The sequence below is a fragment of the Staurois parvus genome, unplaced genomic scaffold (genome assembly GCF_062004578.1).
Source record: "Staurois parvus isolate SC_StPar_1 unplaced genomic scaffold, SC_StPar_1.0 ptg000157l, whole genome shotgun sequence".
Classification (NCBI taxonomy): Eukaryota; Metazoa; Chordata; class Amphibia; order Anura; family Ranidae; genus Staurois; species Staurois parvus.
Window position 1 is genome coordinate 7,906,874 of NW_028317953.1, and position 27,186 is coordinate 7,934,059.

General features: G+C 39.4%; 1 protein-coding gene across 1 annotated transcript in view; it reads right to left on the reverse strand.

Annotated features, from left to right (window-relative positions):
* Positions 1–1,787: 1,787 nt before the first annotated feature.
* TTC39C (tetratricopeptide repeat domain 39C) overlaps positions 1,788–27,186 on the reverse strand; it is a 149,993-nt gene continuing 124,594 nt past the window's right edge. The window contains exons 7-14 of the mRNA XM_089675733.1: positions 26,815–26,908; positions 24,491–24,598; positions 20,731–20,840; positions 17,353–17,476; positions 17,053–17,150; positions 14,956–15,060; positions 11,466–11,504; positions 1,788–11,354 (exon numbers count right to left, since the gene is read on the reverse strand). Coding sequence (XP_089531859.1) covers positions 11,265–11,354; positions 11,466–11,504; positions 14,956–15,060; positions 17,053–17,150; positions 17,353–17,476; positions 20,731–20,840; positions 24,491–24,598; positions 26,815–26,908 — 768 coding nt within the window. The 3' untranslated portion in view covers positions 1,788–11,264. The remainder of the gene's footprint in view (positions 11,355–11,465; positions 11,505–14,955; positions 15,061–17,052; positions 17,151–17,352; positions 17,477–20,730; positions 20,841–24,490; positions 24,599–26,814; positions 26,909–27,186) is intronic.

Genomic DNA, 27,186 nt, shown 5'->3' on the forward strand with positions numbered 1-27,186 from the left:
GACAAAACCCATGCAAGCACATGAAAAATATGCAAACTCCATGCAGATAGTGGCTGAATTTTGGTTGATCTTCCCTCCGTTCTCAACAAGCTCTGTTCATTAAAATGCATCGTTAGCCAAAAGATTTTTTTTTTAAACCCAAACCTAAGCAAATCATGTATAAATACAGGAGGCATGTGTATTTTTACTTGAATCTTGGTGTTTTGAAGTCTTGAAAGTTCTTCTAAAAATTCAGTGAGAAGTGCTCATCACAGTTTTTCCTCACTAGACAAGACGAACGTGGTGATTGTCCCTTTGCATCCCCTTCCATGCCACAAAGATCTTCTGGCCCAGGATCAGTGGGTTCATCACAACTTGGCATATCTGCTTACAGCTTTACAACTAAGAAAGTTACAATTCAAGCCTTAGGTTTGTCTTCAGAGGTAATATCAATGTTAATTCAGGCCAGGAAGAGTTTGATGAACCAAGCTTACTGAAAATAAGAAAAGTTCTGGTTATTTTTGAAGGAAAGAGGAAGATTGTCTTAGAATCCTAACATGTCTAAGATGTTGGACTTTCTTCAATAATCTTTAGCAGCCTGTTTAAGCTACAACTTGAAATAGATTCAAATTTCAGCTTTGTCTGCATTGATGAGTTGAGGGCAGAGAACCCTTTAAAGCAGACTGCAGGAAATTCTTTATTAAAGTTAAAACCTTCAAGGAGCTTAGGTCCTACCTGGCATTTAGCAATGCATGCTCTTCTGGAACTGTCTTTTCATCTGTTAACCACATGCTCTTTGTGGCATATGACAATCAAGGTGGTTTTTGTAGTGGCAATAACATTAGCAGAGTCTCCAGTGTTGCAAGCATTCTCCTCTAAAGAACCACTGTGTACACTGTATACGAATAGAGTGATTCTTCGCTCATCTCTGTATTTCTTTCTGAAGATAACTTCTCTTTTCAAACTGGGAAATATTTTTCCTGCATTGCTGCCATCCTGCCAAAAAGTGAATGATTTCAGCCCTCTAGACATGATTAATATAATCTTGACATTTCTCTCCAGAACATTGTCCTCTTAATGGAGCCTAAGAGAGGGAAAGCCACTTCTCCAAGGGTATTCGCACCCAGTATTCTGAAGATGTTCCAGTCCACATATGTTTCCAAAGCTAGATGTACACTTGCAAAGCTTGTAACGTTACCTCCTTGATTATTAATTTGGCTTTATCACTTTGTAGTCCCTTTCTTTGTGTTTTTAGTGGTAATTATGTCCCATAATATGCTCACAGGAGGACCTGGAATACAGAAATTTATCAGATATTTCTATAACTTTCATTTCCTGGTTCCTCATACCAACATAATATGTCTCCCTTTCCCCAGGTTAGATAGAACTCCAGAAGGATGCAATTTATTCACTTTTATGGGCTAGTTAGGTACTCCTGTGGGTTAAGAGGGATGAGATGACCCATCATATGTGGATATAAGAAAGAGTGAGGAAAGAAAAATTACAGTAAGCATTGGAAATCAATTGTCTGTAATTGCGGAGATTTCCATCCAACTCCTGTCCCAGTTACCAGAACAAGCTGTGAATGGAAATCTCCCCATCCAGACCCAGATAAAAAATAAAGAAACCTGATGTTTGCAAGTCAAATACATTTACAAAGTGCAGTTTATATCAGAGACATTCACTTAGTATTGTCACATTCAGATGACATATGGAACTCTGGGAAACCAAAGACAAGTGGAAAATCGTGTAATAAATGAATGGAGGACATGAGTAATTTACAATTTGCAATAAATACAGTACACAAATCAAGTTCAGTTTCCTTTTATTCTCTTTTCAGAAATATAAAAGTGTGAGTTCTTTACATTACACCACAATAAATATGCTAGATTTTCTGTAACACCTAAATTCCAATTTATGGTCAAACTCTAATGAAAACTAAACATACCAATTGATGGATAATAAATAAATAGGCCATTAACTGTATGCTGTATTTTGTACTATTTTATTGCTATTAGACTATGCCTCCGAGTTTGTAACCTAGAGCAACCCATTACTGACCGACTTTTCTCATCACAGGCACAATCTAAGGGAGAAAATACTACTTTTGTAACAATATGTTCCAGTAACAATGCAAATATGAATTAAAGCTGTCATAAGAAGCTAGCTAAATCCCTTTACCCAACATATTTTTAATAAAATGGGGATTTAGATCAAGATGTGTTAAAAGCATTCAAGTAATTTTCCTAAGTTTTGCCAAAATGATGAAATTGGCATAATGAATATAAATAGCCGTAATGTTCTACATTGTGGGGAATTTGGGTCAAAATTCCTTCATAAGAAAAAAAATCTTTGAGCTTCTCATATCTCAGTATCACCAACCAAAGTAAAGACAATTATGACCAGAACTATAATAACTAATGAACATCTATAACAAAATGTATTTATAAAAAGCATTCATTTCAGAAAACAGGTTCACGTCAAATGATTTCTCGTATGCAAGGGTAAAATGTAGACAACAAAAAGACATTCATTGTTGTACCTGGGTGTTCTGTAGTATAACTGGTTCCAACTAGTTAAAATGGTAACGTATTATATTCTTTTTATAAGCACTGGCTAAAGTACAAACATATTTTTAAAGTACAATTAACACCTAACTCTCAGCTAAGTTGCTACCTGAAACAGTTGCAAAGCATTCCTTATAGGGCAGATGTCACACCTCTTCCTATTTTCTACACCCTAAGGGATCTTTGCTGAGCAATGTGCCCGTGCTTGGCAGTCAGCTGGCAATGAAAGCCTGGCGAAGCCTGTTCCTTCTCCCATCCCGCGGTCCATGTGGTCACCTTGTCCCCCTGAAAGCCTGGGACCACTACAGGGCGAACTAGGATAAAGAGCATGAAAACACTGGTGAGCTCCTTCCTATTCTCTGATCCCTTTCTAGGGCTGAACAAACTAAAAATGCACTGAGCTCTGAGCACTTCAGGATTTAAAACTGTTAGATCCTGGCAGCAATAGCCTTGTAAGTGGCGGGCTGGAGGCAAAGGAGGCTTCAGGGGCTCAGGGTGTTGTGTTCCATAAAGAACACCTGTCACTCTCTATGTACCATTACATAGTGTATAGTCCATAGGGCGCTCCTGCTAGAACCAGACCTCTCTGGCCATGAAGGTAGTGCCAGAATGGATATCAGGGATTGGAAAGCCAAGAGGACACTGAGGTAGCTCTTTATAGAGTTGGAAGCAAAGCACTAGTGCAGAAAAACATGGAAAGAAGGCGCCTCTAAGTGTAGTGTTGGCAGTTTTAAAAACTGCCAATACTACACTTAGAGGCGCCTTCTTTCCATGTTTTTCTACCATTACATAGGGAGCTTGACAACACCCTTTTGATAGTAATAAAATTAGAACTAAACTGAAAGCTGTGTCAGGCAGAGGGCAAAAGGTTAGTCGTCGATATTGCTTGTGGCCTCCGTAAAGCTGAGCTATCCCCAACATATGTCTTGTTCTACGCTGGGTTTCTGTATGGAGGCAGCCTTCCTATTTAGAGGCCGGATTTTACTCCTCATATCAGAGCCTCCAACAAATAACCGTAAGAAACACAAAAATTACATCACCAAATTTCACTGCAAATCTGATGAGACCAGCATCCAGAGACACAGCTACGAGGCTTTAGGCACCAGCGTGCCTAGGTACACTCACATACCAAAAAACAGATTTTTTTTTTTTTTAAGAATTTAGATACATTTTTCAAGGTACTGCTTAGGTACAGTTAGCATTTCTAAATGCTCATCATGAATCTTTACTATTTAAGTTCAGTAAGTAAAAAAAACAAAAAAAAAAAAATATAAAAAATGTGATTTAAAAAATATAAATAAACATCCCCCCACATCCCCTCTAAATTGATGAGCGGTACAGTTTTTTTTAAAGCATTCCCTACCTATATTTTTGGGTATCAGTATTTTTTATATATGCACAAGATATTAAGCCTAGGTGTATCTGGTACCTACTAGATTGTCTTTCATATTTAATAGAAAATGTAAAGAGCAGACTGTGTTAGGGTGCACTAACATTAATGTACTTTTTTTTTTTTTTTACTGAAACATAGCCTACATAAACATTTACACAATTATATTGTTTCCATCTACGTTGGGCCTTGAAAAAGGTACAGGTTCCCCCTATACCTGTATATAGAACTTTTTATCTTTGACCATTAGACTTCTTTCCTGGGAGAAGTTTTGTTATTGGCTGTGGGAGAAAATCGCACACCAATAATGAGTTGAACCAGTTGCATTATAGAAACTGATAATATAGGGGGAGCCTGTACCTTTTTCAAGACACAATTTAGATGGAAGCAATTTCGATAAATATGTAGTGCTGCTTTCTCTGATAAGTTACAAATCTTCTATATTTAGATTATCATTTATTCTAAATATTGTCAGTGATATCTACTGTACACTGTTCTAGAATACAGACAGCCATATACCAGTAGACAGCTAAGCCAACTGATTTACACTGCAACTGGGAAGGATTTCCGAGTTTATTTCTTTCAATCTATATGTTAACTTTGCTACATGACCTGAAAGAGCATATTAAAGTATTGTAAAAAGCGTTTCCCGATTATGATTCTTAGGCCCTGTGCCAATGTTTAAGAGTAACCATGCCAGCTTCAGATATATGAAAATGAACTGAAAGTTGGCAGGTATGTATGTGACAAATGGCCAGCCCTGGTGTTTATACTTCCCAGTAAAGATGACTGGCCTTATTTAATAACGTAATGCGTTATTTTAGTACACCCCAAATCAACCGGCTTTTTTTTTGCACAGCTGTCTTTTAGTTGCCACCCCTACCCTACTGTGAAATTTCCATAGCTCTCTCTTGAGAAAACAGGAGGATGAGGATCTATTCTGCTGTATATTGACTTATGATTTGTAGATTGTATCATCTCAGACCTGACTGGAAAACTTTGCTCTTTCTTGATTTTGGCATTGAATAGCTTTGCCTTACCTGACTATCTTCCAGTTACAGGAATCCAGGATATTTTTCCATAGCTGATTAGAAATTAATAGACACAGTAGTGCTTTATATTCAAAATTAATTTGTGCTTGTGCTGCCACATTTAAAGGGCATATTGTGGGTTAAAGAAGATTTCACGGAAAAAATTGATACTCCCTAGTGTGTTTGCTGCATGTCCGGTATCTTCCTGATTTCCTTAAAACAATGAGAAAGGATCACTAATTTAGCTTGTAGCACCATCCAGTGGTGAAATATGGTATTATAATATGACCATAATATCCCAAGGGTCTGTCTGAAAACAATTTCTTTTCACTGGTAACATTGCAGTCAGCCATGTTGTTAAACATTTCTTGCTCAGGCCAAAGTATTATTCTGTTTAATACTGTAATTGTACTGGACCTTCAAAGTAATAAACAGAAGCACATTGTCATTTATAGTCTACTGTGGCCTCTGCAAACAAACAGTTTTTTAATTATTCCTTAAAGCGGCAATAAACCCAAAACTAAAAAAATTTAATATATTGCAGCTTGCCAGTTCTTAGATGTGGTGGCTGCATTGGCTTTCTAAGCTTTTCCCCCTCTGTTTTCACCTGATGATCTGCCCAGTAACACATCTCCTGTATTATAGTGCCCCCATACTGGATGAAACACAGGACCACCTCTGGACAGCAGTATTGTCATTCTGGGGGGAGGGTTAGATGTAGTAGCAGACTTATGTACACTAACAAATTGGAGCCAAACTCCAGCTCACACTGCAATTACACAAATAGTTACAGCAACTGTATTGTTTTTTAGGAAACCGTTTTTATATAAATAAATGCTGATCATTGTAAGCACCCTTGTCAGTGGTAAATGGTTTGTCTCATCACTCTCATTGCTACATTTTCAGGAGAGCTTATTCTTTTGAAAAAAAAAACAGACAAGTCTATAAAGAAAACAAATGCAGCCACCACATCTAAGAACTGATAAGCTGCAATATAATACATGTTTGCTTTTGGGTATAATACCACTTTAAGTCTGCATGCAATCATATTGTCATATCTGAACAGTTGACATAGTGATCACATGATGGTGAGCCACTCTGATTGTTCCAAATGGGGGACTGCAGCTGAAAGTGACAGCTAGGTTTGACAATTATCAAATGTGCAAAGTGTCTGCTGGGAACTGATGGTTAAAGGTGGGTGTTTAGTAACCAATTCTCAGTACATGATATCATTCTTGAGAACTTTTACTAACAGATTGCTGGTGGGAAAGGGTTTTGCAACAGCAGAATGCTGGCTCACTGCTGCTTCATAACACCTACTGGCTCCTTTCATGTTACTGCAGAGAAAGGCTCCAATCATACAGACTATTTCATTTTTCCTAGTAGTTCCCTTGAAAAGTAATGTCTGTGGCAAGCAAGGCAGTCATGTGAAACTGGACTGCAGAAATTCACATTCCCAAAATAGGTCCAACAACATAATCAATATACAGTACTTACCTGTCTTTGCTCTTTTTGATTATAAAATATTAGTACATTTCCAATACTACTTTTAATTGGCATCTACATGTTACCTTGCATACCAATGCATGAAATTATAGCATGGTAAACCACATATTATGTATCCATCACTGAATATGAGATGCATTTGATTATAAAATATTAGTACATTTCCAATACTACTTTTAATTGGCATCTACATGTTACCTTGCATACCAATGCATGAAATTATAGCATGGTAAACCACATATTATGTATCCATCACTGAATATGAGATGCAAAACAACAATCCTTCAAATAAATACTTTTTATAAATACATAAAATTTAACCTAAAATCATTGATACCTGGCATAAAACCTAACAGTAAACAGAATAATCCCTCCATAGCCTATGTCAACTTTCTTACACCTTATCAGGAAATGCAATAAATTAAAAAAAAATAATAATACACTTTTTGCACATTATGAATTAATTTTACAATGTGGCATGTTCAGAGAGACACGACTGGAGATATCCCTGAATTAGAAGAAAAATGCATTTTCAAATATATAGAGAAGTGCTACAGTTTCTTTACTGTATTGCCTTTGAGTGTCCTTCACAGCTGATAGCTTTGTATTTCTTTTATAGTGTTGTATGGGTCTTGTCGGTGTGGTAAGTATCACAGGGAGTAAGGTAATGTGTCTGGTATAGATAGTAGCAGGAAAGCAAAAATAGCTGCCGCTTTGTGTTGGCCAACTGAAGATATTTTAGTTCACACTTTGTATGACATCATGCTTGACAAAAAAGAGCTGCGTATTCTTCAAAGACTACTGGAAATCTTCCCAGTTTTTTTCCTGGGGAACAGGGCCTCAAACATTCCATAAGAACTTGGGCCCATTCACACTACACTTTGCAGTAATGCATGATAACACACTAGAGGCTGAATTTACAAGCTAAAACAGCAGGATAAAATTCCTTTTTTTTAAAATGGCAATTATTTTCCACCAAGTGAGATTTTGATTATCATGGTGTAAAGGTTTGTCAACTGAGCCTCAGGTGAGGTGTACAGGCAGTATGCCTCATCATAACCCTAGGTGAGATACAAAATGAGCAGTGAATTACCCTGCAGATATTGTACATCTGATTATGAGGGGTACATGAAGATGCAAAAGGAGAGAAAACAAATCAAAATGAATACAGAAATGTAACATAAATGTCACCTGAATAGAGACAGTGACCTTAAAAGACATTCTATGATCAAGTTACTTTCCTACTTTGTTTTAAAAGGTCATTTTTTTTATCATCAAGAACTGATTAATGGTTTTAGATTTAGTTATGGGATACTATGTCGGTACTATGTATATATTCAGGAAATATTTTGTACATTAATAAAGGCATTACAACATACAGTAGGTCAGATGAATGCATGCATTTTGTTCTGTTAGAATTGTTGTGTTATTTTGCATGTAACAGTTAAAACAAAGTGTGTGTATATATATATATATATAGGCTTTCACCTGTTAATATATAGTTTGCTTTTGGATGGGGTTAATAGTAAGGTTGTATTAAGCCTCTTGCAGAAATAGCACAGTTTCAAAGGGAGATAAAATCATTCATAAAATATAAAATCTTAGATTGTAAGCTCCAAGGAGCAGGGCCCTTCTATCCCTCTTGTATTGAACTGTATTGTTGCTGTATTTTCTCCCTTTATGTTGTAAAGCACTGAGCAAACTGTTGGCGCTATATAAATCCTGTATTATAATAATAATACTAATAATAAGTAAATGTATTATTTACTACAAATAAAGGACTGTGTTGGTTCTACACCTAGTTCAATCACAACAATAATGGCTGCATACTACAACTGTGCAATATGTTGGTAAGTATATTGACTCTTGGGGTGAGAAAATAATAATTTTATAAAATTTCTTTGTGAATTACCCACAAGACTTTCATAATCTCTTTTGTGTAGGCTGTCAACCTGCCCTTTAATGGGTAGAAAATCCAGGCAAAGGGTGTGAGATCATACAGTGTCCTTCCACACAATCCTGATTCATTTTCGGCACTCAGAAATTGCCTAATGGTCATGCTGATTACTATATATTGCTTTATCAATGTCTTCTTATCCACTTCAATTTTTGAAGTGCACTGTATTCTAGTTGTTTGCATGGAACCACATTAGGCCCCTGTTAAAATATATTCAGTTAGCCAGGGTTAATGATATTTTTACTTTCCTGCACCATTTACAAGGGCAATGTAAAATCTTAAACACTACAGGGCACTAATGCACACTTTTTTTTTTTTAAATATATTGTACATAAATCATGATGGCTTTTCATCTGAAGTATTTCTGTACTTTAAACTGTTCCGCTAAAACATACTTATACCTATTTATTCTACAAGTTATAAAATCGAAGTCTAATCCTAAACAGACATGTTTGCCCTGGTTATAATAAATAGGGATATTATGAGGCCAGATGTATCTATATGTTCCTACTAAGAAATGGGTATCCTTCTCTCAGACATCAATCAGGCTCAAACCTGGTTTGACATTTGAATCTGACAGACAAGTACATCAGGTTCTTGGAATTTTGCTGAGGAATGTTGGAGCATCTTTGTGCCTTGCGTTCGCGGTGCTTCCTCACTAACTATCCACAACAAGTAATAACACATAAAATGTAGCCCCACTTGCCTAATATAGTTTAGATGAACAGAGTGGTGTACAGCTAATTGGCCTACTATTCAATATGGCAAGCCATATGCTACATAGGCGTAGGGTGTGCAGTGAGGACAATGTACATCACTTTGTGTTACGTGTGCTTTACTCAGCCCTCTTAGCAGTTGTACAATAAAAGCCAGGTGTCTTCAACATTGCCTTCCCCATAATGAACAAAATACTCTGCTCCTGATCTTCTCTCTCCCTTTTCTTTTATACTCCCATTAAAACGCAACTCAGGAAGGAAGGATTTATTTTTACCCTGCTGGAGGAAACTGGACCACGCTTCATAGTGATTTTTTTTTTGTTATCCTCTGGATCAACTGTGAGTATAGGATTGTGTATATGGAGGGTTTCTGTTTATTTTTCTATTGGTCGAACTGGATGGTCTTTTTTTCAACCTGACTATGTAACTATGTAAGACAAAGCAGTTTTCAAATCTAGGAAAATGGGGAAGGGTTAGAATATCAGGTTTTAAATGTTGTCTGTGCCCCCACTGAGGAGACTTAAATCCCTAGGTGAGATTTCTCTTTGCTTCCTGTTCTGTGTGATACCTATTCCCTGGACAGGAAATAAGTGGAGATCTCCCTCATCTAAATTCAAGTGACAATATAATCCTGACAATACTTTAAACCTTGCTGAAGCCGGTCACAGACGATCAATATTTTGCTGGTATATCCATGTATGGGCAGGCTGGTTGTACTGACATGGATCATTTGATTTCAGTACAACCAGCCAGTCTTTTTTTCTTTGTTTGATCACTGCCAGCGGCTACAGCTGCTGGCAGTGATCATTGCATTCTGACAGCTGGGAAACTTTCCGCTGTCAGAAAATACAAACTCCGCAGGAGGGATTCCACCACAAACACTGAATGTGTTGATGGGAGATCAAGCAATTTTGCTTAATGTATGGCCTGCTTTACTGTACTAGAAGATAGACACGTTTGTCTTGCTGCTTGTGTCCTGCTGGTGAGATTTCCCCCTTAAGTAATGGAAATTTGCACCATGTATGGCATGATACCCCTCAAAATGCAAAGGACATAAGCAAATACTTCACAAACCTCACAGATGTACTAACCTCCCCACCTCACCATCCCTACTATATCCCAAAAAGTTTTGAATGGAGTTTAACAAAAGTTTACGCAAAGCCTAAAGACACGCTTATGCAAAAATAAAGGCTCCCATTAACAGGCGCATGTTATAAGTCTTTAAACAAAGGAGAAAAAGAAAGCTGCCATTTACCATTATTTCTAATGGTGCCAAAAAAAAGCAACTCAGACTATACCATCTTTTATGTACGTTTTCTATGAGCAGATGTCCATGCTACTATATGTCTACAACCCCAGCCCAAGTATATGTAATACAGCATGTGGACTATAGTCATGTAAGGTGCTGAGATGGGGGTCTTGTGTAGCTATGCAAATTACAAAGCGTGCTAACACACCTCCAAACCTCAACAGGTCACAGCCTACCCTAAATCTGGCCATGGATGAGTAGACCAGCTACTGTGGTATTGGCTGGTCAACTTTCATGACAAGTCTGCTTTAGCGAGAGTGTATAGCAACTAAGCCTCATTGATTTTAATCAGAAAGGTAAGAGAGAAGATCAGCAGCAGACTACTTTGTTCCTTTAAGAACTAGGTTTTGCTGCACAGCAGTTCAACTTACTGACATGTATAGTTCACAATCTTAATGCATCCATCTCCTTAATGACTGCATAATCTGTACAACCCGACAGAAAGAAAAGATGACACAAGGCCAACTGTTTGGCTACAGTAAGTGGAACTGCGGCTTGTGCCTAATACATGGGTTGGGCAGACTTTGTACAAGTCACTACAATACTTCTGAGGAAAATTCACCATTGTAGCAAAGTATTCTATACTGGTGTTAGGATGGAGTTTTGACTTGCAGATTATTTAAAAAACGTCATAGTTCTGTGTCAGTTCAGCTTTACTGCAACTGTGAATTGTCTCTTAGTATCGGCACAGCTGGCGTTCAGAGAACATGCTCAGTCACCCGTATCATCCACACGCCATTGTGATACTCTTCTGTGTGTTGTAAGTGCAGAAAGCTGTGTGGGATAGAAGAGTCTTGTCCTCCTTGCTGTCACTGAGGGACCACCTCCCTGAGAGAGGCTAAGGCTGCGTGGATCCGTACATGCAGTCTGTTCTCAAAGTCATAACCTGTGAAGTCCTCCTGCAGGCAGCACAAAACAAGAGAGATACAAGTAAGGATGGTTAGTCTGTGTACTGTACAATCTTACAACTGGCCAAGTCCTGTAGCATGCTGGAAGACCATGAATATTACCTTGGCTTGAAAAAGCAGAGTTTTCCCTTTTGCAACAGTCTGAAAAAAATAGAGAATAAAATAAATCTGTATTGCATTCATATCAAAATACACAAATTATAATTCATCATATGTATTTTAACTATCATAGGACCATAGGCATATTCGATATGTCCTAAAAACCTCAGTTAAGTCCACAAGGCATACCTAGCTTGGTTTAAAGGAATAAGGTTGTTTTTGCCAGCCCATAAATTCTGCTCTGTGATTAGTATAGCTTAGTTCCTGCATACCAGCAGACAAAATAAATATCCTTCACGTCTCTCTAGCTGGGGACATAAAATCAGGATTTTTGATTTACCGTAAAATCCTTTTCTTGGGAGTACAATAACAAAGCAGGGTCAAGTATTCAGGTACATTGGGTTATGTTGCTGCCTTCAGGACATTCAGTACACTGGCAAACAAAAGCTGTAAAGACAGCCTAGTATAACCCCACTTACTTACATCATGCCTTAGTTTAGTAGCAAAGCAATAGAAAAAGTGGATCATAAGAAAAGCAGTGTAAAGTTCACCTTAGGGAACATGTTACATGTTCCACCCATTTTTAGGGCGGAACATGTAACATGTTCCCATAGCCACCGCCCCCCCCCCCCCCCTCAATCTGACAGATAGTACGGGGAGACTTCTCTTTGTGCGATCTGTCAAATTTGAAAACAGCGTGGTCGTGCGGACCTCCGCCCATGCGGCTGCAACATTTATTCACAGACTTCCGTGAATAAATGAACTGCAAGTCCCAACAGCCTTAGAAGCTCTGAGCTTGTAGTTTTCAATGAATCACCGCGGCACTGTGGAACGCCATGATAGTTCATTGAATCTTCCTGTCAGAATATCTGCTTGCTCTTACATCCCGTACAGCAAGCAGATATCCTGACATGTCTGCAGGAGACCTGCATGGCATCAGCGATCTACTGATCGCTGGTGCAATGCTTTCCAGCCTTGTGTAGACAAAAATAATAAATGCACATTTATTTACTTGCAAAAACATGTGCATTTATTATTTTTGTCTAAAAGGTGAACTTATCCTTTAAAGTGGTTGCAAACCTCAGACATGAAATATGAACAAACCATATCCCTCTATAGTGTGTACTTGTCTCAATTAAGAGCACTAAGTGTAATTTCTGTCTGCTGCCTCATTTCTCTGCTATCAGCATGAATCATTTCTGACATGTTTTCCTGATAGCAAGAAGAAAAAATGGTGACAGAGGAGGGAGCTCCAGCAGATTGACAGCTTCTGTTCCTGTGAGCTGTGTTCCTGTAAACAACTTCATTTATTATGCACTGATTGCACTTAACTCAAAAGGTGTCCCAGCCGACACCAGCGTTATCAGCATGTAAAATACACAATGAACGAACCCAGCCACTCGGCACATGCGCAGTAGATTGCTGGGAAACGTAATGACGTCACATCGATCAAACCCCACACTCCATGAGGACGTCGATGACGAAAGACGTAGGGCGGGGTTTGATCGATGTGACATTACATTTCCCAGCGATCTAATGCGCATGTGCCGAGTGGCTGGGTTCGTTCATTGTGTATTTTACATGCTGATAACGCTGGTGTCGGCTGGGACACCTTTTGAGTTAAGTGCAATGAGTGCATAATAAATGAAGTTATTTTAAGGTACTGCAGTATGAAGTTGTTATTGTTCTTTTCCGTGTGTCTGGCCTAATACCCTTTGGATATGAATAAGGTGCAGTCTGGGAGAAGTGGATTTCCTTAGTGGTACTTTTCAATACAGATCATTGCTTCCTTCATTTTGGTTGATTTGGAGTTGGCTTCTGCTGAACATCACCCCCTGGAGATCGATCTACTAGTGGCTTATCATCCTGCTGATCATTGCTCTTAGAGCATTTAGCGCCTTATGCCGATTTATCATTTAGCTCTGGTGAGTTTATTTAGTTTTTCTGGTGGTGGACTGTCAGAATTTTCTTCATCTTTTGGACTTTAAAGATTTTTACACATTATCCTTGGACATTTTTTTTTAGACACTTATTTATTTATATTTATATTTAATTTATTTTTGTTGTATTTATTTATGTTTAGATTCACATTTGTTTATTTGGAGTATTTTGTTTTACTCACTATCGCAAATAATTTTTTGTTCTTTGTTACACACTATACCAATTAGGGTGGAGTTTGCAGCTGGTAGATTAGATAATATTCCATTAATACCCTTTCCTTGGGCTCCAATATATTCACCTTTTATTAACAGTGAACGAGTACCTACAGTAATGACAAGCAGAGAGGCGTAACATCTAATGGGAGCTGTAAATAAGACAGACATGACCTGCACATGCCACATCCGGACAATAGAAGCAAATCTCCTTGGGGTCTGAAGAAACAGGACAAAGAAAGGAGAACAATGTCCTGATCATGGTGAAATAAAGAAAAAATCCTGATAAAAAGAAAAGAAAGTGCTTCACTTCTCTAAAAAGAGATCTGTTCTCACAGGACACTAGCAAAAAATGGAGGCATGATGAAAGTGGAAGGGGTTATACTTGGCTGTCCTTTTGTTTGCCAGTAATCAATCTCTTGAAGACAGCAGCATAACCCAATGTACCAGAACACTTCATCCTGTGTCCCTCAGGGGCCACTCATACCAGTGACATTTCATGAAGATCTATTCGCCACCATACGATGACTGCTCTGCACTGGAAAAAGTATTGCACACGGTACTTTTTGAGCACACACTGCTCACACACCACTGTGAACTGGCCAATCATGAGACAAAGCAGCTTGCCTTGTCTTGTGGTAGGACTGCACTGAAATAGCCACCCAATGCAGTTCCACCGCACCTGATGGGAATCTACCCTTAGGCTTGGTTCACATCTGTGCGGGTGGTGCCACTGCGGGACCCGCACAAATACTTGCAGCCGCACCACCCACACAGAGGAATGCAGGACCCGCGGGCGGGGGCCATTACTTCTAATGGCATGGCGTCCGCACTGGAAATCGCAGCTGTACTGGGAACCTCTGGGAATAGGCTCATAGCAGCCCGCACGGCTGCACATATGTGAACCTGGCCTTCATGTACAATATTAAGAAATCTATTTAGCGGTACTGCCTCAGAGGGACAATTTTAAGGCTGTTTTTAACAAGACAAGTTAAGCACAACTACTATGATGTGTTTCAGCATTTAATAATTAATACACAATTTACACATTTAAAAAGTAAAAAGAGAGAATAAAGCTGAATTCCAGACAAACAGCTAAATACACATTGAAATACACAAATAGGAGCTTCTTTACCTGTCAAAGAAAACTATTTCTGTCCATCCAGATCAGCGATTTATCAGCTATGTATATGATATGCTGATACAAACTCCAATTCAGTTATTTACAGTAGTTTCATTCATTTTTTTTTATGAACACATAACCGCATTCAGTTGTGTTTTTTAATATCTGCCTGGCGTTCACCATTAAGCAAAAGTAAAAACTACAAAGTGATGTGTACCTCTGGATTGTCCAACAAAATGCAGCCCAGTTCATAGCAGGCATACGGCTGTATGTAGAGGTTCTGCTGTCGCCCCAGTTCATCTTTCACAGCACGCTGGAAGAACTAAAAGAGAATTTTTTTCCTATTATTCAGATGTAAAACTAAAACAATGTTTGATAAACACAGACAAAATGGTTGTAATTTATTAGATTCCTAGCAAACTTCATTTAAGTTGACAAATACTGTAAAGAAAAAAAGGTTTTAAGAAGTCCATCAGCTCTTTTTTTAAAGCCTAATTTTACGTTTTAAAAAAACTTCTATAAATGCAACAAGATCTATGAATGGAGGGTGGATGGATGACTGAAAGGTCTGCCCCCTCCATTCATAGATCACATTTTATTCATAGAAGCTGTAGCATGGCTTTTAGAAAAGGATTAGCTGGGCAGAAAGGGCAGGAATAGTCAGCACTCATAATGAGAACCTATAACAGCTCCCTTAGTTCTATTACCTCCTGCCATACCAGAAGATTGTGGGGGTAGGCATTGGAGGAGGAAGATTTCACCTAAACCAAGCAGAATGATTGATACTGTATGTGTGGTTTAGATAAACGTTAAGAAATGCTATGCATCAATTCCAAAGAATGCAAGTGTCATGTACAGTAATCCTTTTTTTAGAATTTCAGAATTGCTTGATACTACCATTTTAAATCAACAAGGATGGGTTGGTCATGGCAGAAAATGCAGTAGAAGTTGATCAAACCCTTCCTTTTTTATGCTGTGTCAATTGCCTCTGAGTGAAAGATCATTTTATGGGATCAAATCTGTTATTGATTGTTAGTGTATTGCCAGCGTTATGGCTCCCAAAGATCCACTATAATCAACCACTTGCCTACAGGGCACTTATACCCCCTTCTTTACCAGGCCAATTTTCAGCTTTCAGCTCTGTCGCACTTCGACAATTGCGTGGTCATGCAAGATTGTACCCATATTAAATTTTTATCATTTTTTTCCTCACAAATAGAGCTATTTGATGGTATTTAATCGCCACTGGGCACTTTACTTTTTGCGCTATAAACAAAAAAAGTGCAAAAAATTTGAAAAAAAAAAAAAAGTTTCTTTGTTTCTATTATAAAATTTTTCAAACGGGTAATTTTTCTCCTTCACTGATGTGCGTTGATGAGGCAGCACTGATAGGTGGCACGGACAGGCGGCACGGACAGGCGGCATGGACAGGCATCACTGCTGGGCACTGACTGGCAGCACTGCTAGGCTGCACTGATGGGCACAGGTGGGTGGCACAGGTGGGCGGCACTGCCGGGCACCGATCATCAGGGCACTGATCATCAACTACTGGGCACTGACTGGTGGCACTGACTGGCAGCACTGCTGGGCTGCACTGATGGGCACAGGTGGGTGGCACAGGTGGGCGGCACTGCCGGGCACCGATCATCAGGGCACTGATCATCAGTGACCTGATGATCAGTGCCGATCCCTGCTCTGACAACTGCCGGTTCTCGGCAGTACTTTCCCCATATTCTGACAGCGTGAGGAAAGTGCAGCAGAGAACTGGCAATTGCATTTCCTGGAGATCAGCGTGTCATTGAACACGGCTGATCACGTGGTAAAAGGCCGCTGTGATTGACCTTGTACCACATCACGTGATCAGCTGTGTCACAGCGATCACGGAGATCGCTGGGGGCACGCAGGAGAGCACGTTCTGGGAGGACGTCATACGACGCCCTCCCAGAACTGGCCGGCCGCAGTGTAGCCGTCATTTGGCTATCTGCAGTTGGCAAGTAGTTAAGAGGCAATTGTATAAACTGTCTACTATGCAGAAGAGTCAGAATTATGGAAAATGTTTTATTTTGGATGAAAAAACACATTGAGGGTTATTTACTATAACTGGAGGGTGCACAATCTGGTGCAACTCTGCATAGAGACCAATCACCTTCCAGGTTGTATTGTCAAAGCTTAACTGAACAAGCTGAAGTTAGAAGCTGATTGGCTACCATACGCAGCTGCTCCAGATTCTGAGTGCTCCAGTCTTAGTAAATCTACCCGACTGTAATAATTTTTTTTTGTTTTCTACTACCAATTACCATGTTTAATGTCTCACCTGAATGGCATCTTCAGAATTTCCCAGACATTTATGGATAGCACCAAGGAGCAAATTCCTTAATCCTACAACAGAGGGATCCAGCACCTCGTGGCAAGCTGTTGTTCATACAAAATAAAGGCATAGAAAAACAGGAGCGAGTTATTGGAGGGATCACAAACTGTCTGAAGGGCTCAGTTTAAACTAAGCAAAAAAAATATCTAGCACATATCAATGATTATTATTGCAACATAGGGTTGACTCCTGAATAAGGGTCTTCCCATGCAACAGATTCTAGAATACAATAAAAGGAAGCAATACCTTGGCTCATGTGCTGCAGGTTAGACATCGAACAGTTGGGCAGAGCTTTCCACAGGTACAGAACCTCAATGGCAGCCAAGACACACAGCTGTTTGGTGGGAGTTTGTTTTCTAAATCTGTCACCCTGATGTTGATAAAAATACATTTGTTTAGGAACACACCAATCGTCAACCTAACCAGGAATATACATTTAGGAAGTGCTGCTGCTGGCAGGATCTCCAAGTAAGAACTTTGACAATGGATTTACAAAAAATGATTTGCTTATGAAACATGTACCCACATTAAGGGTTAAAGTAGAAGTCTGGTCTAAACTTAAACCTGCTCCCATCTCTATTCTAAGCTCTATACTATGTAGCCTGTAAAGGAAAGGTGTGTATACTTACCTAACCTAAGGGTTCTCTGGTCAGGTCACTTGATGAATTCCAAGGGACGGCTTCAGAAAAAAGGAAGGACAAGCAACAACGAATGCTCCATAGTAAGCCTTTGGCTCTGCAGCCGTTGTCGCTGCTCTCCTCGCCCCTGAAGTCAGACGCTGGGGAGATCACGTGACCGGACTAGAGTGTCCTTAGATTAGGTAAGTATACAAATCTTTTCTTTATAGGCTAGTTAGTATAAGGCTTAGAATGTGGGTGGGAACAGGATTAAGCTTCTACTTCAATAATCGAGGGGGAAATTAAAATTTAAAGTCACCTATTATGTATTAGGTTAGAGTTTTGGGTAAGGAGGGTAAGTGTTAGGGTCTGCTTTACAGTTAGGGATAGTTTGGGGTTGGAGATGCTTTGGAGTCACCACTACTTTCTTGTTTATGGCACCGAAAGCCCTCTGCCAGGAATAACTTCATTGGGATTCTGGCACAGAATGACATGACAGTGTTTCCTGTTTGCACTACAGTACCTCATGTTTAACTCTGACTAAGTGTACTTTAAATATGTTGACACATTCTTATAAATCTGACCTTCAGCTGTCAAATACCTTCGTTAACACTCTACAGTAGTTTTCTCTTAGATATCAAAAATAGAAGGCCTGCCCATCCCTACCTATTCTGGAGTGTGCAATGACCTACATGATACATAAAAAAAAAAACACAACACAGCTTAACAGACAGCCACGGAAAATTTGAATAAGAATGAAAAATAACTAAAATTTGTATCAGAAGTCTACAAATACGTATGTGGTCTGATGTGGGGCACCACATCCTGAGTTAAACTAGCAGTAGTGTTGTAGAGTCATATGGAACTATGTTTTAATCTTGATAATACCATCAAACAATAATAAATGTGTACTTTAATTGTTTGTGTTGTATCTGAGCACCTTAGAAATCCATTTCTACTAAAATTTAGATCAGTAAATGTAATAATCAATGAAAAAAATAATATGTGTACACAATTATGTATATATATATATATATATATATATATATCAAATAGGGAGAACAACAGTGAGCGCTAGTCCTGAAAAGCGGCTAAGCACTCTAAGCAACCAATATGTACTTAAAATAGAATAACATAAAAATAGTGCAGCGCTATAGGTAGTAATAATAAAACAGGTATGAGTCCACTTAAAATCTTGGTCATAAGAACGTGTCCAGTGACAAGTGAGGATTCAAAATTGGTGATCCGTGTGGAAACGGCTGAAAAACGCACTCACCAGAAGCAAGTCACATAAACGCAGTGTGCATCTAGAGCTCATGGATCCTCAATCCAGAAGGGAATAAAGCTGGTCCAATTACAGGAATAGTGGATCCCTCCTCTGTGGATGCAGCAACAGATCCTCCTCTTCCCAGTTAGGTGTAGGATTCCAAGATCAGGATTCTGCAAGCAAAAGCTCCTCAGGGGAGTTTAGGGAAGGACACCCATAGTGTAGTAGGTTATAAAAAGCAGCTTTATTAAAACATATAGCATCCAATTCAAAGTAGGCAGGTATCATAAAGATGTGTCAGCAAGACAAACTAACCCTGACACTCTGAATAGTGGCCGCCGGGCCTCCACGTGGCTCCGGCGGCGTAGCGTCTCGACGTCCAGGCTCCTTTAGGAGGAGCCTTTACGTCGAGACGCTACGCCGCCGGAGCCACGTGGAGGCCCGGCGGCCACTATTCAGAGTGTCAGGGTTAGTTTGTCTTGCTGACACATCTTTATGATACCTGCCTACTTTGAATTGGATGCTATATGTTTTAATAAAGCTGCTTTTTATAACCTACTACACTATGGGTGTCCTTCCCTAAACTCCCCTGAGGAGCTTTTGCTTGCAGAATCCTGATCTTGGAATCCTACACCTAACTGGGAAGAGGAGGATCTGTTGCTGCATCCACAGAGGAGGGATCCACTATTCCTGTAATTGGACCAGCTTTATTCCCTTCTGGATTGAGGATCCATGAGCTCTAGATGCACACTGCGTTTATGTGACTTGCTTCTGGTGAGTGCATTTTTCAGCCGTTTCCACACGGATCACCAATTTTGAATCCTCACTTGTCACTGGACACGTTCTTATGACCAAGATTTTAAGTGGACTCATACCTGTTTTATTATTACTACCTATAGCGCTGCACTATTTTTATGTTATATATATATATATATATATATATATATATATATATATATATATATATATATCTCACGCACACACTCCACTTCATCTAGTCAAAGTGAAACAGGTCTAACCCCACTTCATAAGTTTCAAGCAGCAGGTCTAAACCAAGTCATATGGTGAGTATGCAGGATGACTAAGCCCACTTCATGTGGTCACTGTGCACCAGAGCTAGCCCTTATGTGATTACCAAGCAGTAAGACTAAGGCCCCTTTCACCATCAGGTACACCTGTCAGTTTATCAGGCAGACCTGACTGAACCCTCCATTAAGCCCTATGGACTGGCGGGTGTAAATGGACACGTACCTTCAAACAGAAGGAGATCCATTCCCCTCTATCTATCTAGGCGGATTGGATAGCAGTCTGGTGTAAACGGACAGCGGAGTCTGTTTATACCAGACCGCCTATAGAGCAGAGTGGACATGGGCCTATGATCCTCTCACTCTGCTCACCAGGGGATCAGCGGATAGATCAGTTGCTGATCAGAGTCCGCCCCATGTGAAAGGGGCTAAGTCTACTTCATTTTTTCAGTAAGCAGCAGACTAGCCCCACATCATGCGGTTGCTTTGCAGCAGGACTTACCCCATTTTATTTGGTCAGTGGGAAACATGATCTACCCCATTATATACAGTTAATGAGTAGTAAGACTAAGCCCAGTTCACATGGCTACTGTGCAACAGGATTAATCCCACTTGGCCATTATGCAGAAAAACTAACTCCACTACTCACGGATTACTGAGTAGTAAGACTCCTTTTATTCAGTAAGTTGCTGTGTCTATGGTGCTGCATACAAACCTTTTTTACTGAAAATTGTTCAATCTGATTGTTTTTTCTCTTGAAAAGCTTCTGAACTTCTCTGAACACTTCCTGTGCTCCATCCACATCTCCTGTGGCACCTTGACACACTGAAATCACAATCCACAATGGCTATTAATGATAAACAGATACAATTCACCGATAGTGCTAGTCCTATTGCTGGTCACACATTACTAATTTGTATTATGAGACACGGAAAATGGAACATAACCGTATTCTTCTCTTTGTAAAACTCAAAGAATGACACGATCTTATGAATCAGGTTAGCTCATCTGGCTAAACTACAGTAAATGGGTCAAATGAGTAAAGATGAGAGTCTTAATCACAGTGACACCAATTTGCATGGCTCGTCTCACCTGCCATCCAAATAATTTATTCTAGGATTTCCATTTTTTATACAGAGAACCCAAGTTCATGCTGTCAGGTTTAGGATATTTATAGGTCTAGGCAGTGGGCTCACTGTTGCTTCCTAATGTCTGTGTCAGGAAAGCTCATTGGTAAGTAACAAGGCGATGCCCACTATAGCGTACAGTCAAGTAACTTTAAAGTCCTCAATACAATGTTCTTTACAAAGATATGAAAAGGTCTCTTTAGCCTGTTTATGCCGGTCCTACACATATGTGCCGCATTGCAGAGGTGGGCCTTCTTATGATGCACTGCATATCAAAGTTTGTGCTCCATAGCGTGCTCCCAGCACTGAGACCAAGCAGCTCCCGATCACATGCATGCTGTGAAAGGCTATCAGAGTAACCAGTCAACGAAACCTGCCCCTGTACTTTTTCTCCTTCTGAATGGAGAAAGAGATACCATGTGGGGCATTTATCACAGATGGAGCAGACAGAATCTGCAGCAGCTGTGCATGACAACCAATCAGCTTCTAGATTTCATTTTCAAAGCAGAAGATAGAAGCTGGTTGCCATGCACAGCTGCTGGGCAGCACAGTGGCTAAATGGTTAGCACTTGCACCTGGCAGTACTAGGGTCGTTGGTTCGATTCCCAGCCACGGCACCTCCTGCCTGGAGTTTGCATGTTCTCCCTGTGCTTGTGTGGGTTTCCTCCAGGTACTCCAGTTTCCTCCCACACTCCAAAGACATGCTGGTAGGTTAATTGGATCCTGTCTAAATTGTCCCTAGTATGTGTATGTATGAATGTAAGTTAGAGACTTTAGATTGTACACCCCTTGAGGGTTAGGGACTGATGTGAATGTACAATATATATGTAAAGCGCTGTGTAATTGACAGCACTATATAAGTACCTGAAATAAATAATTGTTTCTTGGTTTTACAACAGATAAAATCAATAATATACACATATGAGGTATCAACACCAACATCAGGAGTAAGATCATTTGTTTGTTTTTTTAATTGGTTGAACAAGATAATGGCAAAAAAAGGTTTGGTTTTTTACTATATTGAGTATAGTTTTTCCTTGATAATAATAAAAAAAACGGAGAATTCTATTACCATTTACCACCAAATGAATGGCTAACTTGTCCTGAAAAAAAAAAAAAAGGTATATTTACAGTTGAACTCAAAAGTTTGCATACCCTGGCAGAAATTGTGAAATTTTGGCATTGATATTGAAAATATGACTGATCATGCCAAAAATGCTATTTTATTGAAGGATGATGGTCAGATGAAGCCATTTATTATCAAATAGTTGTTTGGCTCCTTTTTAAATCATAAGAACAGAAATCACCCAAATGGCCCAGATCAAAAGTTTACATTAGAGGTTAATGTCCCACACCTGTGGCTTTTTAAATTGCAATTAGTGTCAGTGTATAAATAGTCAATGAGTTTGTTAGCGCTTACGTGGAAGCACTGACTGCATCAATGACACAAAAAGGCCCAGTTAGGCATGTCAATGTGTTGTCAGGCATATTGTAACTGGGCTTTTTTTGTGTCATTGATGCAGTAAAAGCTTCTTTCTGGCACCTCAACCAAACAGCTCATTTTTGTTCAAGTATTTCTTTTGAGGTTGCCTGTGGGTTTTTCTTTGAATCCCAGACAATTATTCTGTCAGTTGTGGCTACAATCTTTCTTGGTCTACCTGACCTTGGCTTGGTATCAAGAGATCCCCGAACTTTCCACTTCTTAATAGGTCATCTAACAGTACTAATTGGCATATTCAAGACATCTTTTTATATCCTTTTCCATCTTTATAAAGTTCCATTAACTTGTTACGCAGAACTTTTGACAGTTCTTTTCTGATCCCCATGGCTCAGTATCTAGCCTAGTCAGTGCTTCCACGTAAGAGCTAACAAACTCATTGACTATATATATACTCACAATAATTGCAATTTAAAAAGCCACAGATGTGGGACATTAACCACTAATTGGCATTTTAACCCATGTGTGTCAGCTTGTGTGTCTGTACCAAGGCCAAACATTCCAGGATATGTAAACTTTTGATCAGGGCCATTTGGGTGATTTCTGTTATTATTATTTAAAAAAAGCCAAACAACTATTTGATAATAAATGGCTTCATATGATCATTATCCTTCAATAAAAGATAATGTTTTGGCATGATCAGTCATATTTTCAATTTCAATGGCAAAATTTCACAATTTCTGCCAGGGTATGCAAACTTTTGAGCACAACTGTACCTGGATAGACTCAGTGGTTACGATGATATGTAAAGATTTACAAACACACGCCAAAAATGGCAAAACTTGGTTCAGTTTTAAGATTTTTTTCACCTTCAGGCATTAGGGGTAAAGAAGAACGCCAGAAAGAACCTCATTATTTAAAATGTGCTGTTTTACTATGGGTTAAGTCCAAAGAGGTGTATGCCACCTCAAGAACTTAACTCTTTTATGTACAATTGAGAGTTTTACTGAAAGCCAGGAGTACAGCTAACACTATACTCTCGGTGCTCTGACAGGAGAGATGCGGCTGCTGTGTGCCTGTTTGCTTGTATGTCCTGTCCTTTCACAGAAGAGTTTATGTTTTATAAATAGGTTAAGCTTTCTGTGATAGAAACAGAAAAGGCTGAGTGGTCCATGGAGTCTGCCATTTTTTTTTGTGTTTGTGTATGTTTTTTTAGGTTTTTTGGATGGGGGGGGTTGTTTTTTCATTTTTTTGGGGAGTGGGGCTTTGTTTTGTTTTTTTCTTAACTTTTTGTCTGAGAATAGAACTATGCTTGTCCCAAGCATATTTGAAGCGGTTTACTGTTGGCTGGGTCACTACTTCTGCTGGAGGTTTATTCCAAGCATCAACTACTCTTTCAGTAAAAGAGTACTTTCTGAGATTAGTTTTGAACTTTCCTCCAGTTAGTTTAAGGTCATGTCCGCGTGTTCTTGCTTTTGGTTTTGTGTTGAAAATACCAAAATTGGGTAAGAGGAGAAGAGGGGCAGGCAGAGCACACAACTATAAAGCTTCTGAATCTAAGACTTGAAGACCAGTGTTGGCGTGACAGCTGTACTCCTGGCGTTCAGCAAAACTGTCAATTGTAAATAAAAGATAAGTCCATGACAAGGCGTACACCTCACTGGACTTAAACCATTGCATGCCAGCACATTTAAAATAGTATTTCCTGGAGTTCTTTAATGTCCCGCATCAAAAACATAAACTGTATTCTTAGTGTCCACTAGTTACTTTAACTGAAATTGTAACCTGTCCTTATATAGAGACAAAAAGTCAAAGTGTATGAAGAAAGATGTGTCCTGTTGCCCTTAGCGATGTTCCCCCCTTCAAAGTATACAAAATTTAAAAACTAGAAATGTGAGCGGAATACCTACCTGCCGTGAGATAGGCATAGTAACACTGGGACCACCTAGATTCATTTTTAAGTCTTTCAAAAGATCGGAAGGCATCCTTAAAACTCATTTCTATCATACTGCACCAGCCTAAAAGAAAAAAAGTGAAAAGGAATCATTTCCTGCCACTAGGTGTCTTAATAACATCACACATGATTACCAGTACAGAGGGCAGAGCTCTACTGCACATAGATGGATCAAAAGACTGCACTGCGGGCACAGTGTATTACGGCTTACTTCTACAGAAGACTATACCATCCTGACTGCTGCAAATCTGGCCGTAGACAGGTTTATTCCAGCAAACAGAGAACATAGAAACTGATCAGATGTGAAAAGGTTAACTGTTTAGGACAGCAAAACACATTAAAAAGCTTTTTATTCATGTAGCTATAATATTTTGGCAAACTAAAAAAATTGGTGGTTTAAGCTTCCTAGCAGAAGTTTGCATGCATAATTCTAAATCGGCAAAATATGACAAGGTATCAAAGCTCCATATTTAAATTTTCCAGTCCCCTCTTTATGGTTCCACCCAGCATAATTTTTTGCCCTAAATCATAGTAATATGATAGTAAACAGCATATAATGATACCATCAAAATATGTCAGGCATTCTACTAGTTGTTTTCCAGTCCACGCATAGGAGGTTTGGTCAGCTAAAGCAGGGGTCTCCAAACTGCAGACCAGATGTGGCCCTTTGTTTGCCTTTATCTATCTATCTATCTATCTATCTAATTCTTCCACCGACACCAATTATGGGGCCCAGTTCCTCCAACTGACACCAATGACAGGATGCTATTCCTTCCACTGACACCAATAACTTATTTTTTTAACTCCCGCTGACCACCAAGCATTATTTACTCCCACCACTGCCTGGATATTTTCTACTCCCTATGGCCACAGTCCGACCCCCCCCCCCCCCCAATATTTGAAAGGCAGTAAACTGGCACTTTGTTTCAAAAGTTTGGAGACCCCCTGAGCTAAAGAGTCTTACATTCCTGCATAAGGCACCCATGGAATGCCAAGGTAGGTGAGTCTGGATATCAAAGGTGCATAGGAGATTTGGCCAGTTAAAAAGTATTTCCAGTAAATGACATTTCAGAAGTGCACTGTACTGGATTATAAGGAAATGCAAGGATTGTGGTCCTGGGCATCCAAGGTGCATGGGTAGGATTTGCCAGATAAAGACACTTCCTTATAATTCTGTATGGTGCACCAATAGACCACATATTACCAGGGTCTAGATATGCAAGTTGCGTTAGCCATCACTCAACCAGCCATTGTAATTACATGGCAATCAGCAGCCAGCTCTCCCCATTCATACACACAGAGCCATGGTGGAAGAGAGAAGAGGAAGCTAGGGGTGACTTGGGTGCCAGTCACAACCAGTGTACTAGAGTTTGCTGATTACAGTGGCAATTAAAGTAGAAGAAAAGTTTACCGTGGTCTCCCTGCACCTGATCATTCTGAAATTACCAACTCACTGCACCATCTGTGTGGAGGTGTCCATTTTGTTAGAGGCAGGTCTTTGCTGTCAGAGCCACCAGCAAGGAGAAGAGTGAGCATCAAAATAGTGACATCACCAAATCTCACTCCAAATCAACGGAGACTAGCAGTCACTAGCAGCAGTTACTTAGATCCTATACTGCATAAATGAGGCAGTAGGCAGAGGAGTGCCCAGGCACCCTCACAAACCCTCACACAAGTGCACTACTATTTTTAGCAAAAATTCAAGACATGTAGATTTTTTTAGGACATGGTTTAGTCACAATTAACATTTCTAAATGTTCCCTATAACATAGTATATCTTCACTTCTTGAGTTCTTCAAAGATGTATCCTCGAGACAACACCTGATATATCTACTGGCTGACAGCTAGGATATCAGGTTATTAAGGACTTACCATATGACCTCTGTACTAATAATCTTTTAATGTTATGCATTATACCTCAAGTTGTAAGCAAAGTCTTGAGTATGTGTGAAGTCACCTGGGGAAATGGGTTATTGAGAAAATCCTAATTCACATATACGATAATCCCATCCTAAGCACTGGGTGTATTCTATACGACACTTCATTAATATCTGAACTTCCCTTCAGATCAGACATGAAAATTCACCTGTGTCAGATGGCGTTTCATGCATTTGTTAAGTTCTGTGATTCTTCATATTTTTTTCTCCAAGATGTCTTGGACAATGCAAGACAACACACCATGACATACTGTACCATACATGGGAATAAATATGAATGGACTAGTTTGGACATATTCCTTCTTATGCTATATCGAGAGGCAAAGAAACTTGTAACACTTACCAATTTCATACAGACACACATGCTGTATCTCTCTTTGATCTGTCGCAAGCTCCAGGGCAGTATGAAAGGAGGACAAGGCACTGTTTATTTGACACTGTAATTGAGAAAAAAAAAAAGTAAAAAGTAATTTGAATATTGTTTGCATCTTAACAGTATCAACACAGAACATATTAGGTCCTGAGAAATCCCAGTTTCTTCTGCAAGTTTCTTCCAGATTGCTATATATCTCTATGCTGAGAAAGGGACAGGCCACCATACCACTGGATGCTTCTCTTTTAGGCATTAATGAACAGGAAGCCTTTTGTTCCCCTAATTATTCAATACAACCGGTATTAAAAGAGAACTCTAAGCAAATGTTTTGGGTGGTAACGG